This window comes from Halictus rubicundus, chromosome 5 (genome assembly GCF_050948215.1).
Source record: "Halictus rubicundus isolate RS-2024b chromosome 5, iyHalRubi1_principal, whole genome shotgun sequence".
Classification (NCBI taxonomy): domain Eukaryota; kingdom Metazoa; phylum Arthropoda; class Insecta; order Hymenoptera; family Halictidae; genus Halictus; species Halictus rubicundus.
Genome location: NC_135153.1, coordinates 720,703 through 735,493, shown reverse-complemented (window position 1 = coordinate 735,493; position 14,791 = coordinate 720,703). Strand labels below are relative to the sequence as shown.

At 36.1% G+C, this 14,791-nt stretch overlaps 1 protein-coding gene across 1 annotated transcript; it reads right to left on the bottom strand.

Annotated features, from left to right (window-relative positions):
* Positions 1 to 616: 616 nt before the first annotated feature.
* On the bottom strand, positions 617 to 14,788 carry LOC143353919 (alpha-tocopherol transfer protein-like). The gene is made up of 5 exons (XM_076787506.1): positions 14,629 to 14,788; positions 6,476 to 6,614; positions 3,779 to 3,938; positions 2,338 to 2,807; positions 617 to 1,645 (listed from the first exon to the last, which is right to left on the bottom strand). The coding sequence occupies exons 2-5, from the start codon at positions 6,612 to 6,614 to the stop codon at positions 1,494 to 1,496; spliced, it is 921 nt and encodes a 306-aa protein (XP_076643621.1). The 5' UTR covers positions 14,629 to 14,788; the 3' UTR covers positions 617 to 1,493.
* Positions 14,789 to 14,791: the final 3 nt, after the last annotated feature.

Genomic DNA, 14,791 nt, shown 5'->3' with positions numbered 1-14,791 from the left:
TACAAAAATTTTCGGTACTTGAGTTGGTAGGCCCCCAAATAGTATCAGCCCAGGGTCGCAAAATTAACGGTCCGCCGCTGGTTGGCTTAAATTCTCGGTCTTCCCATGGCAAAATTAATGTTTATATATCGAAAATCAAATACCAATTTAATAGGAAACGTAAGTCCGTGATGCAATTCTTCGACCTCTTCGTACGTCTCGAACTTTCCACTAAATGAAACAAGTGAAAGTCCGATGAAGTCAGGTCCGATGGGTACGGTGGATGTAGCATAGCTGTGCAGCAGTATACATCTAGCGAGCGAGTCACTAAAATCGTCGCTAGATGGCGTAACACTGTTTTATGGTAGGTTTTGGTCAACGTCCGCTGCCAATCTGCCGCCTGCGTCTGCTAGCAGACTCTGCTGGTTGTCTGCTATGTCAGATTTGACTATCCGAGTTGTAATCGGATAACGGATGTTGTTATATGAAATCGTTAGAGATTAAAAGGGAATTAAGTATGTCCAATCGTAACATTCGCAGTAATACTGGTGTATGGTGTATATAGTGCTTATGTTTTCTCCGTATCACTTTTAGCAGTTATTCTTGTGCGTTCGAGCTACAAATAAACAGTAAACGATTCTCAGTAATTTATCGCTATTTAGTATTTTCAATTGAAAGTAGTTTACAATTCATATACAAAAAGATAAATAGTTTCGTAATATATTAAACATCTATAAATAATATATATTCTGGTGTGGTGGCTACCCTTTACTCTGGCCAGCAGATGGCCAATTGGTCAACACTGAACACCCTTCACGCTACTATTTGACCCGTCACCGATCCGTATATACACAGTCCTCAACACTAAGTTTACGGAGCAATAATATTTTTTAATAGCATATATATAATGCTAATAATAGCACCTAAAGAAATAAATTTGTTGCAGAATTCCTCACGGATGCAGTTTTACAATCTCAATAATTGTAAATTAAAAATATTATAACGCGTAATTTTGACGTGACCCGTAAATCTAGTGTTAACTAAACACTCCCTGTTCTTCTCCTCCTCTGACTCATGCCAGCAGCCGCCAAAATGGACAAAATATAAAGAGTGTCCCAAAAATATTGTACTTCCTTGAATGACATGATTTCTAAGGTCATTTGAAGTAACTTTTTTCTTTGCGAAAATGTTCTGCGCGGCTTTGTTACGAAGTTATTAACGAAAACCACTGACCAACCAGGGCGTGGCTACAGCGGGCATCGACGTTCGCATTGGACGAGCCAGAATCCGTCTATAACGTTAATAACTCTTTAACAAAGCAGCGGAGAACATTTTCGTGAAGGAAAGAGTTACTTCAAATTACCTCAGGAATCATCCTTTTGAAGTACAACATTTTTGGGACAACCTGTATATAATATATTGTTGATGAGTTCAAAGATCTAGAAATGTACAACACATCTTATTCTTTCCGAATATTCTTGGTGTTAGACCATTAAGCTTAAGATTATTTAATCTTAATCGATAGACAATTGTCGAAACGATCCATCGAGACCAAATAAGTCGTCCTGTGTCTTCGGTTTTCCAGGTCGAAGAGCCTCATTCGACTTTATTTGTTCCTGTTCCTTGAACCATGGGCCGTATTCCTCTAGCTTCTTCATCCAAGTATCTGAAACCAAACGGATGGTCAAATTCAAACTTGATTAAATCTAGTCCAATTACGTTCTGATATTTTATATAAGCTATTCCTTAACCCTCGTCCGTTCCTCATTTTTTGCAACTTCGTTTCGTTCTTTACGTCATTTTGACACACTTATAAAACAAAAATTATTACATTTAAGACCGAAAAAAATATGTTGAATATTTCTAATATATTAGATATAATAGAAAGATAAATAGATGAATTTATAAACTGTATATAAAAATATTTGTTTTCATGTAATTTTTTTTTAGTGATCGCAAGGTCACCTTCATTTTATACACGGGATCACAAGGGACGATAGTCCCTTCCGTTCGGAATTCAGTGACTATAATTACTCAAGGTCATCGAAGATCACAGACAAAGGAAGCGTATAACATTTAAAAAAATTACTTTTGTTAAAAGACAGCGAATAGATGAGATTATTTGTGTACGAATTATGAAAATATATTAAACTAGAACTTGGTAATTTCATTTTTGTCAAAATCCTTATTCTGTTACTAAAATTGGTTAAAATGTGACCTTGTAAAGTAGAGATTAGGAAAAGTAGGAGACGGCTCCGTGTCTGATGTGGGAAGCTAATCAGCTATGAATCTCGAGATCCCAAGTTTATGTAGGTTCAGCTCGTGGCCGGATCCCTTTCATCCGAAAATCTGACGTACCATGAATAGCTTGAATTGGTCCCGCATCGCCGCCATACTCCGTCGGCAGTATTTCCTTGGGGATGTACTCGTACAATGTCTTCAGGTCGCTGTGCATGAAGATTCGATTGCGTATCTTCTCCTTGATGAACGGTTTCACGAAGTTGACGATCGTGTCCACGAGCGGGCTAACGTTCACGACGTGCACCTCCTTCAGCTTCACCGGATAAGCTTCTTGCACGCAGACCAGGAATTTTTTTACGATGGCTGGCGTGAATTTGGCAAAATGTGCCGGTGTTGCCACGCTAGCATCCAGAATGTAAACATCGCCGGCGACACCGACGGCCTCTTCCTTCAAACGAACGTCACCGATCATCAACACCATTTTCATCGCCTCTGTCACGTTCGGGGTTGGTATGTCCTTGTCGACTCCTCGCATGATGATCACTCGACGACCGTTCTTCGTTAGACCAGGCAACGGAGGAATTTGTCTAAAATTATATTAATCGCGTGTATTAATTCATACAATAATTAAAAAGAACAACAATGGTCAGACATATTTTGTAAATTAATTGTTATTTCTCGTATACAATATTCCTGTTCCCGGTGAAACTTGTAAAATAGTTTTACAAGTAAGTAGACCTAGTTTCCATTTTCATATTTAATTTTACGAAAACTAAAGCAACGAAAAAATGTCATTAATTAATTAAACGATTCTTTGTAGTAAATATAGAATAAAAATATCATCCGAAATACGTCGAAAACCGGTCCTGAGCCTTCGCCTTATATCGAAACGAAATTGTAATCAAATATCGGTGTGGGTCAGAAATGACTCTGGCATAGGCCTAGGACGCGCAGGAGTCCGAGGGTTAAAGGAACAAACTGTTCCTCATTTTTCAATAAAAATCGGTACAGTGATTTGTCTATATATGTCGCCAAGACCTGGATGATAAATGTCGCGGAATTATCCCCACTACCGCGGAGTATACCCAGTGAGATAACACGGCTTGGGTATTTCTCCTGGACCATACATAACGCTGGCAAGACCCGTGTATGAATATACAATGAATGAAAATGAATGAAATGAATGGCACCAATGAATTTCATTTATACAAAAATGAATGTAACGCACTATACGAAATAATATAAAATTTGGCCACTTTTTGATATCCTCCTTTAATTATCTATGACACTATGACGCGACATACAGCTATAAATTAAAAAAATAATAATTCGAACACTGCACTGCATTCTAGCACTATATATATATACACGATATTACCTCGAACGTGCACTTTGTAATTAACTGTGCTGCAGCAAGATTCCTCAAGAAAGTAAAAACACATTTATTATTCATTACGTGTTCTCAATGACAAATTAACGCTGGATCTGAACTTTGCTTATAATTAGCTGCCCAATAAAAAGATGTCTCAAAGAAGGCGAAGGAAAAACTGATTTTTACACGAGCTTGCTGATTTCTCTCAGTTCCGGCCTTGTGATGTCTCGGTCGGCGAAAAACTCGGGGACCGCCGTTCTCATGGTGAAGTACATGTCCAACTTCCTTTTGCATTTCTCCAAGGAGAACTTGCTGCCGCGAAGGAACGTCAGTACCCTTCCATCATCTGCAGAGAAGAACGAAAACGGTGTGAGCAAGGTGATATGAAAATATCAAACGTTAATAGGTGAATAATCTCTCGAAGAAAGGTGGAAAATTACGCGAACGATCTCACTCACGTGTCACAACCGTATATAGGCGACTCCTGCATAGCTGTAACGCAAGAAAAATGGTCTGACTTATTGGGCTCGCCGAACACGGAGTAACACAATGCAGAACATTATCTGAACGATGTCACACGATATTAGCAGTGTTATTATCATAATTTTTTAAATTTATATCTTTATGTCGCGCCATATCGGTCAGATAATTAAAGAAGGTTATTAAAAATTGGCCAAATTTTATTTTTATTTTTCTTGAGTTATTGGTTAGTAGTTTATTGCACTACTTCAGATACTTCGATTATGTTTTTAATAACTTTCCCACCATTTTGCTGGCAAACAAGGGCGAGCTTATACTTTCTTCAAACCTAAAGAATGACACGTCTTTTAGGTGTTTGTGTGACCAAAAAGGCCACTTTTTAACATCCTCCTTTTGACGATACGGTTACTCCACTTCTTCCGCTATTAGCAAAATCACACGTCCAACATATGAACTAATTTAATGGTTTGCTCGAGTGATTTCTGTCGCCTTGACGACTGCCTCCATTTCACACTCTAAATCTTTTTTTGCAATTAGCATCGCGTGCAGTTTAAAGGTCTTATTGCCGCACTGACCCGAATGTTTTAATCGTAATACGTAAACGTAATACGTAAACGTAATACGTTCATTACTACTTTTCTTATTGCTCCAGTTTCCTACCTGATATTTACATCTCAATGATAAATTTTGTCTTGTCTCCGTTGACTGTAACGTTGAATAACTACTACACCATAGGTCTTTGCACAAAGTAAGAATTCTCTGCACCAATTGCAAAATACGAGAGTTAGATTAAATCAAACGGGATTAGAAAGTTAATTAATTTTTTCGATAGCTGTAATAAATTGAAAGTAATATAAACACATTCTTCAATTCTTCTGAAATTTTTATTGTTTTGTATTTCAATTATTTTTGTCATAAATGCGTAAAATCCACAACCATGTAGTTGAAATATTACCAATGAAAAGAGATGAATTGAAAAGTAACAGTTACAGTTTTAACTGTTTCAGTTGCATGTAATCCTTCGTGTAATGAGACTGTTATTGGTCGATTTGTATCATTAACGCCAGGTCATACACGAGCAAGTCTTTCCTGAGAAGTAATTATGTTTTTACTAACAAGTTAGAGGAATCCAGGCTGCGTGTGCTGTATCACTGCCAACTTGCTTTTGGCCTTCTAAATTGGAAACAAATTGTACATTACGAAACGCGTATGTTTCGTTATTTTTTCAGAGTACTAATTAATCGTTCGATGTCTTTCATTTATACAGTAGAATGCTCTTTTAGAGACATATAGGGTGGTATCCCAAAAATTTTGTAAGCCATTTGAAGTAACTTTTTCTTTTGCGAAAATGCTCTCCGCGGCTTTGTTAAAGAGTTATTAACGAAAAGCACAGGCCAATCAGAAAGCGGCTACAGAGGCTCCGTGTTTTTCGTTAATAACTTTTTAGCAAAGCCGCGGACAAGATTTTCACAAAGGAGAAAGTTACTTCAAATGACCTTGGGAATTGTCCCTTTCAAGGAAGTAGAACAGTTTTGGGACACCCTGTAGAGTGGACTTCATGAACACTTATACCGAATTGCGCAATATGTTTCTTGAACTTCATTATACAATGTTTAATTTGTTAATCTGTTTACGCACATATACGCGTCTTCTGCATACGCTTTTACTTACACTAACAATATGAAACTGTGTTAGAGTTTTTTTGTTCCTCTTAGCAACGAATAATCGTCTCGTAAATAATAGTTATCGCTAGAAAATTTCACACGCGAAATAGAAATTTATTTTCTTTTTGAATATGTTTAATAGATTGAAAATGATATAATTGTATTTTTAAATTCTTCTAATGTTTTTGCTGCTTTAAATTACATCTATTCATTTTTGCCATAAATTCATCCGCCGTCTACTTATCATAATTTATTCATAAATTGTTACAACGTGAACAGAATAGAGTGATGTGCACAAAATTATGTAAAATATATGCAATATGGAAAATATGTATTTGCATAAAAATCCGCAGTGCAGTCATCATCAACATGGAAAAGATTTACTTTTATGAGTGCGACAATTTATAATTAACGCGAGTCACACATGTAGCAACATTTTCTAATGAGCAATAAATTATACGGTATTTTCTAATCAATTATCAATTATCAATTGTGCACTGTTTCATCTGCATGCAATATTATGATTTAATCGGTAACAATTTATTTTAGAAAAATAAAATACAAAACAAACAAAATAAAAATAATAAATAATAATTAATTGAATAATGAATAAGTGATTTATCTTTGCACACGTATTTCTAAACGTTCTCTTCCATCGTGGGAGTTTCAACAGGTGTACTAAGAAATGATTGCGGAACTATACTTTTCATTGATGACGAACTATTGCAAATTGAATTACCGTCGAATTTAGGCAAATGTGGTTGTTTGGCTAGCCATTCTTTGATAATTTCGACATCTTTGTCGCGCGTCGTCACGTCCTCGTTCAGTTCCTCGCGAATCTGTTTCGACATCTCCTCTGATGGCTGAATCAGCAACATCTGAAATTTAGTGTAAAAACAAGTTTAGAAATAATCATTCGAAATTATGAATTATTCTAAATACAATTATTTTGATTCAATAAGTAACAAAAAATGTACTTTGTGTTGAATTCAAATGAATTATTTTCAAATACTTCACTCAAATAAAATAATAAATAATTTTACATAAAATGTTGAGGTAAAATTTTCTTTGAATATCAAATTATTAGTATTCCGTTAACTATTGTACTCTAAAACACAAAAAGCAATTGCAACTTGCAGCGACCTCGGCTTTAACGCATTGTAAATCTGAATGTCCACTTGATTAAGTATACTCCAGTAACCAACCATTTATCGTCGCCCAGCTGGAGAACAAATGACGGTGTGAATAAATCCATTAATTTACGTAATTCTGCCTCTTATCTTTTTTAGTGGATTCAAATTAATTTAAGTGCATTCTCCGCAATGTGTCATTATTAGTCTCGTAGAATCTCTAAAATTCTTGCGTTGAGTTTTAATCATTTTGTTACAAGTGGTTATCTAGGTTTTTTCATTGCTAGTTAAAATTCGATGAAACACACAAGATTAGAAAAAAAAAATACATTTCAATTTTGCGTTGATTTTTTACTGGATATAAGAATAGAGATGCACGCAATAATGTATTTAAGAATGGTAATATCTTTTGTATGAATTATATGAATAAAAATATAAAGTTTTGTAATGTAAAGAGATAAATTTGATATATGAAATAATATAGAATTTGATGAATATAAAGAGATTTTGATATGTGAGATAAATTTTGTTTTTCTAATGTTAATTCAAATGTATTTTGCAACGAACACAGACAAAGAGTCAGAATTTTTTATACGTATTATCAATAGAGAAAACTTTCTCTAACATTCTCAGTTTGGTTTTGGTGTTATTATCGATTGCAGGACTCATTGTCTGCGCTGCCAATTTGTATTTCACAGTCGTTTGATTACCCATTAACGGGTAATTGCGATGCCCTTACGAAACGAACAATCTTCCCAGTATCCCAAGAAAGAAGTTAATTCGTGACAGATAATAAGCAGAATTTGATTGGCATGCGCACATGAAGTAACCGCTTGCGGAATTAATCAGAAGATACATTGTTTCCGACTTCCGGCCAGTGAAAAATAATCATCGAAACTTACAAGCACATGTCCGAATGTCTGTCACTTCTTGGAAATCGAAACATAAATTACAGCTATTATAACTTGAAAGTAAATGACTTAACAGTGGTACTTGCTTCTTTAAACAATAAATATTTCACAACTTCGTTAAACAGTTCTGTAGAGTATAACAATATTTTTAGTTTCGAAAATGTACTGCAAAATAGAATTGACTTCTTTTTATAGGTATTTTCATCATAAACAATTCGAGAAAAGGGTATTTATTATTCAAAAGGTATCTAAATTAATCGGCCTATGAGAAATAACGGATTATGTCAAATTTTAACCATCTATCTCAACCGGGAGGGTAGTCATGGGATGAAATGGAAAAAATGAATTTTTGGCCTTTTCTTCCCAATTTAGTTGTATGTGAAAATTTTGAAAAAAACAGACAGATGCCAAATATCCAGATACATATACTACAATTAATTCGGATTTTTAAGTTGAAAATTATAAAAAATCGAAGACGTCAAAAAAATTGGAAAATGCAAATTTCGCGTTTGTCTGTATCAGTGCCCAGTTATAGGAAACGTTCATAAATTTTGTCAGATTTTTTGGCGGGGTGTGCCGCGATAAAAAAAAATAAAAATTGCCTTTTTCGACATTAAACATGTATCAGATCAGACACTCAATTAAACAGCAATGTCTATGTACATCACGTGCGTCACATCGAGTACTTTAATAGAATCTGTAAAGTTCAAAGTAGATCATAATTTTAGAAAATGATTGCCTCGTAAGGAATCGCTGTTCAAACGATCGTAATCGTGACACTCGTATGCGAGTGTGAGTGTTTGCACGTGTTACGCGAAACGCACAGTGTAACGAGTTGCGCAAATGGTCGACATACACGCATATTCTGTACACATCGTTCTTATGTGAGAAATTAATGCTGACCAGAAGTAGCTTGCCCAACGCTAAACTTTCTCTAACTCGTCACGGCTGGCCGAGGGGAACCTGTATTTCGCTACTTCTTCAAAGAAAACAGTCAAAAACAGTGGCGGACAAAAGAAAGTTTAGGGACCCAATTACTGTGGCGGTACCAATTACTGTGCCTGTATTAATCACACTTAATTATAAAGCTCAATGAATATTAATAAAAGAAACATATGTATCATATATATGTTAAGTAATTGATTTTAATGAAAAAAATTTAATATTCATTATGCTTTAAAAATAAGTATAATTAATATAGGTATAGTAATTGGTACGCCCACAGTAATTGGGTCCTCTACCATAAATAGCAATGTATGCGATAACAACCACAATTTTTGAAAAATTAAATTTCATTTTAAATATAATGATATTTTATAAAACAAAGTTTTTATAAATATTATGAAATAATGGAAGCGAGAGAACTATAAAAGGGTATAGAAGAAATTGATAGTTTACTTAATACAATGAAACAAATACAGAAACTGGGTTAAACATCATTCTACATTTTGTGATTACAATTTTGTCCGCCAATGTGGTGACGTCGCGCTTTTGCGATGCAGCTTGCGCGATCTTGATCTCGATCAAGGATGAAGCCAGTGTGACTGATCATATAAGATATCACTTTCATAGAAAATATTCCCTTTCAGTGATCGACTCAGCACCTCCGATCCGCAGGCTGTGGTGAAAGTGTGGAGGTCAGTGATCTCTCAGAGATCATCTTGGAGATAGAGATTTATAACTCAAGACTACAGGCTTATGGAAATTTCGATGCAACAGCATTTTTTTTTTAATTTTAAACTTATAGTTTTATGTCGCAACTGCTACATTATTAAAACTAGGTTTTTCATAAAAAAAAACAAAGTAAGGATACATTTCATTATTTGTTTGATCAATTTGGTTTCTTTATTTAAGTGTATTTTCGTAAAAGTTATTCGGACATACATAGTAGAGTAGTACACGAAAGTTCTCTTTCAATAATTTACGGTTTCGACATTAGTGAGCAGCAGTGTAAATGAAGTTTCACCGAGGAAGATTGTTTCCGTGGCTGTAGAAAATGATTCCTATTATGGAACGCTCGTGTTAATTAATATTACCAGAAATATGAACTAAGCAATGACACTGGAAACTATTTTATAGAAAGTGAAAGTACGTATGAAAGCTGCGGAACATGTGTACAAATTCCGTGTGAAAAATGAACCAGTTTTATCCGAAGAAATGTGCTCCCGGAGTCACGTGTTAGAGAAATGGTAACGTGACTCTTAGCAGTGCGGTTTGCAGCATTTAGGGGATACGTGCATCTCCGGTTAGTTGAAATAGTTGCGTACGCGAATTTACACTACTTTAAACAGTTAACAAGCGTCTGTTCACTTTCGACACGCGAAAGCCTCTCGTTCGAACGCGCATGACTCACGAAACATTTCCACACGAAATTCCACAATCGATGGACAGGGAAATGAAAGTTAGACGCGAAAAAAAGTTCACTGGGTACCCTAATCTGTGTCAGTAATGTTTACCGAAAGGAGTCGGCCATTCTCTAATGAATAGGCACTCGAAAACTACTTTTTTTTTAAACTTGCTTGCGTCACACGCGAATGATTTCGCGGACCTACGAATGTTTATGTTACGACAGCTATTGGAGCCAACGGCGGACCGTTGATTTTTGGGCCCTGGGCTAACACTGTTGGGGCCCACCCAATTAACCCAAATTAATTGAAGTAACAAAAATTTTTGTGTTATTTAGTTTTTCTTAAGTTTTCAATTTAAATTGTTCTTATTTTCCTCACCGAGCGATGGGCCCTTTGACTGAACGGGGCCCTGGGCTAACACTGTTTGGAGGTCCACCCAATTAACCCAAATTAGCTCAAGTAATAAGAATTTTTCTATCATTTAGGTTTTCTTAAGTTTTCAATTTAAATTGTTTTTATTTTTTTTTTCACCGCGAAGGGGGCCCTTTGATAATTTCCTTTCCTTTCCTTCTTCCTTTAACAATTTTAGTGAGTTGAGAATACTATATAAAATAATCGAGCATCAAGTTGAGGCCGGTGCTGGGGACGGTAGGGGCCCCTCAAACGCTTGCTTCCCCCACCAACGTGTCTTTCATGCGGCGCGCGCACCTCCGTCGCGTTGCCGCGCCGTATGTGCCTCCGTAACAATACGCGTCAGGCAGAGCGCGTCCTTTCTCCATGGTAACGGGACTCACTGAAAGGGGACAGTGGGCGCTATAGTAAGGGGACGATTTTGCCTCAATTGAAGCGAACAGCCCAGCCCAGGTTTAGGGTACATTCTTTTCTCGCATAAAACAAGATTATCTGCGTTCGTGGTGCGAGAGGTTCAGAGTGGTCTGGTTTTTATTGCAGACAACCATGAAACTCGGTGGGTCATGCCATTTAGAACGTAACACGCTGGTAGAAAGCTTTACGAAGCTTTTGAAATTTAAAAACGTTACCGGCATTCAGGCGAGAGGAAAAATGAACTCTCTGTCCGTTTTTCACGCGGAGAAAGAGGCGCACGATCTGTGCAGAAAAAAGAATAGGAACGGCACTCCTCGGCAAAACCTGAAATTAGGCAACCTGATGGAAAGGCGACTCGTGGACGTGACGGAGTAACTTGCAGACAGTATTCAGCGGATCAATCGGAAATTCAACAGGCGAAATATGCTCAGCTATCAAACTCGTTGTCTCTGACCATAAACAATAAAATATTGCAAATAATATTAAATTTCAATGGGGTTTTACGTTTGCTTGCAACCTCGATAGAATAAATGAATTCAATTCTGGTATTAGAGGTTTAAATAATTCAGATATTTCAGTTGTTTTATGATTACCATGGTAGAATATTTATGACGGTAATTGGATTTTGTGGTAAATTATAATGGCGAATAAGAAATTAACAGAGATTATTAGGTGTAGGAGAGAATAAGAATAGATTATTAGGTATATAATGATTAACGGAGTTTTATGCATTTAAGACTTATGAAAATTTAAAAAAAAAAAATGCTGGAATATACAGTTCAATAGAATTTAGTACAAATTTTATTTATTATAGATCTACGAAGGCAGCTGCCACTAAAAATAAGATTTTATTTAGTTCCACTTTCTTAAAATTTTACTAAATTAGTAAGGGACTGCTAAATTAGGAAGAGCTATTAAATTTAATTAACGGTAGTAGGAGGTCAATGAGTAAAACTGACACGACGAAAGAGTGTTATGGCAACGGTGTTTCGACAGAAAGGGATTTTCGTAAAGTTTTGCGATCTTTATTCATGAACGTTCCGCTGTTTTCCTTTTATTAGCTTTTTTAACGTGATGGACCATCGTGCGTGCAATTCCTATTTCTGTTTCGCAATCAATTTTTATTCCAGTTTCGTGTCGATCATTGATCCCTAAAATTGCGATATAATTTTGTTGTGCAATACCTTTCACGAGTGTTTCCATATAGTTATTCCAGCATACTATTCCTTCCTGGATACAGCAGATCATAAAATTCAGCACACAAACGCACGAACCACGTATTCCACAAGACGCGAAACAAAGCGTAGAAAGCGATCGTTAAACTTTATGATTTTTTAATTGAAAATTTTTAATTGAAAAATTAAAATGACCGAGTTTTAAATATTTGGAAACGTCTCGGTGCTTCCTTGTTTTTACCAATGCGATTTTTACTTTTACTGCAGCAATAATTTATTTGTAAATTACTTCGACTAGAACGTATTTTCTAGTACAATTCGCAGAAAAATGGATTACGCGTTTAGAATGTCACGATTTAGTTCAGGTGGATGTGCCGGAGATAATGACCGAGAAGAGATTGTTTACACTCGTGATGTGTCTAAGCATTCGCGTATGTACGAGGCAAAGTATAATGAATCAGAATTCTTGAACAGAATTCTTTCTATTTAATTTAACCCTCTCCTGAATAATAATTAGTCAGACTCGCGACGAAGATTTCAAGCAAAATCTACCGAATATCAATGTAATTTCTTTTTTTGAGTCGAAATGAGTAAAATTTTATTTATTTAATTATTTTATGTATTTTATGTTTTTTTTTTCTTTTGCTGAGTGACTTTTCGATCATGAACATTTAGAGAAACCTAAAGTAAGACCAATAAGATTTGGTTGTGTCAATGTTGACATACATTTGAGTAAACAGATGACAATAATAACCCTCTGTATGCTGTGCCGGGGTCATTCGTGACCCGTTGCGGTGAGAAGCTCGAGCGACCGTCAATATGTACAATTTTATTCAGATATAAGCCGACGCTTTTTATTTCGAAATAAGAAAATCGCTATTCCCTCTTCTTCTTCGTCTTCATCCGAAGTAAAGTGAATTCTCGATGTATGACAACAACACGGGTCTTGCCAGCGTCGTGTATCGTCCAGAAGACATACTCGAGACGTATGTTTACACTCCCTCGGTATACCCCGCGATAGTGGGGCTAATTTCGCGATGTTTTTCGTTCAAGCCTTGGCGACATATATAGAGAAATCACTGTACGACGAAAGTCGGTCCCGACCCATCGTCTTATATCAAAAGAAAGCTGTAGTGAAATATCAGCGTGGGTCAGAAATGACTCCGGCACAGGCCTAGAACTCACAGGAGTCCGAACGTTAATAAGTTTAAATATCGATAATTTTTCAAGAATTCGAAATTCGGTGTTCAAACTATTTTAAATCCACTGTATGTATGTTTCATACCTTTTTGAGTTAACAGATACCGATAGTATAAACAATATTATTTTTTTGAACGTCTTGCAGTTTTCGAATTCGATCTGTTCCGCTTTAGAGCGATTTGTCGAAGACGACCATGCTAGCTGTCAACTGTTTCATCCAACGTAAACAAGCGGAGTATACGAGGACATGTAACACTGTGTACTATAGTAATGAGTTTTTTTGTGACCCGTTACGGTTATGCCGATTTGCTGTATGTTCGTCTACGATAATTTTTCTCTATTTGAAAAGAGAGATCTGAAATTAAAGAAACAGACTCTTTAAAGAAACGTTGCAGTAATTATTTCTAATCTATATATGTTGGCGAGAGTAATTTATTTCAATAAATTATGCGATGTCTCGACGACTTGGCACGATACGATTCTTCACAATTGTTCGAAGTCAACGAGACATCACGCAAAACCAAAAATAGGGTAGGGACCAAATTACTGTGGGGGTACCAATTACTGTGCCTATTAATTATACCTATTTTTAAAACATAATGAATATTTAAAAAAAGACATAACATATATATTAACTGATTTTAATGAAAAACTTTAATAATTCTTTTTTAATACTATGCTTTATCTATCAATCCTATTAATTTTAAAGTATGCGCACGATTTTGAAAATAAAATATTTTATTTGACGATTCGGATTTTTGAAACAGAAATATTCTATTGTATGGTTTAGATTGTCAAAATAAAAATATTTTCTTTCTGAATAAAAAAAAATGTCTTATACATCTATTTGAAATAATATTTTTTTTAGAAGCTAAATGGAATCTAAAATATTAAATAGTAGGGTGAGGGACCCTACAAGGGACCCTAAATGAAAAAAGTTTAATATCTCCATAAAAATGAATATAATTAATATAGGCACGGTAATTGGTAACCCCACAGTGAGTCCCTTGCCCTAATCGCTTCGAAAGTTGTCAGGTCCACAACTGTCTGTCACTGCGCGTACAAGCTCAACAAACAATCACTCTCTGCCATTTGAACAGGAAAACATTGTCCGTAAAGCGATTTAGAGATCGGTTTGCCGATCGTTTGAACGTATCGCTGAACCTGTTCCGATTTCTTCAGCTGCGGCGGGAACGATTTGTTCGCCCTTAGCGGATCTAACAGAACACGCGGATCTGATCGAAATGCGGTTTCTTCCGAGCGGATAGAAGGAAAATGATTTGTCGATTCGGAATCGGCTTACCTTGATCAGCTGACGCGGCGGGTCGATCACAGAAGAGGCAACGACAGCGGAATCGGGAAGAACGTGCGGCAACGAGGTTTGACCGGTCACGGAAAGAGAAATGGAAGAAACTCCTGGCGGTGAACTGAAGAGATGGAGAACGGTTTATGGAGTGGGAACGATT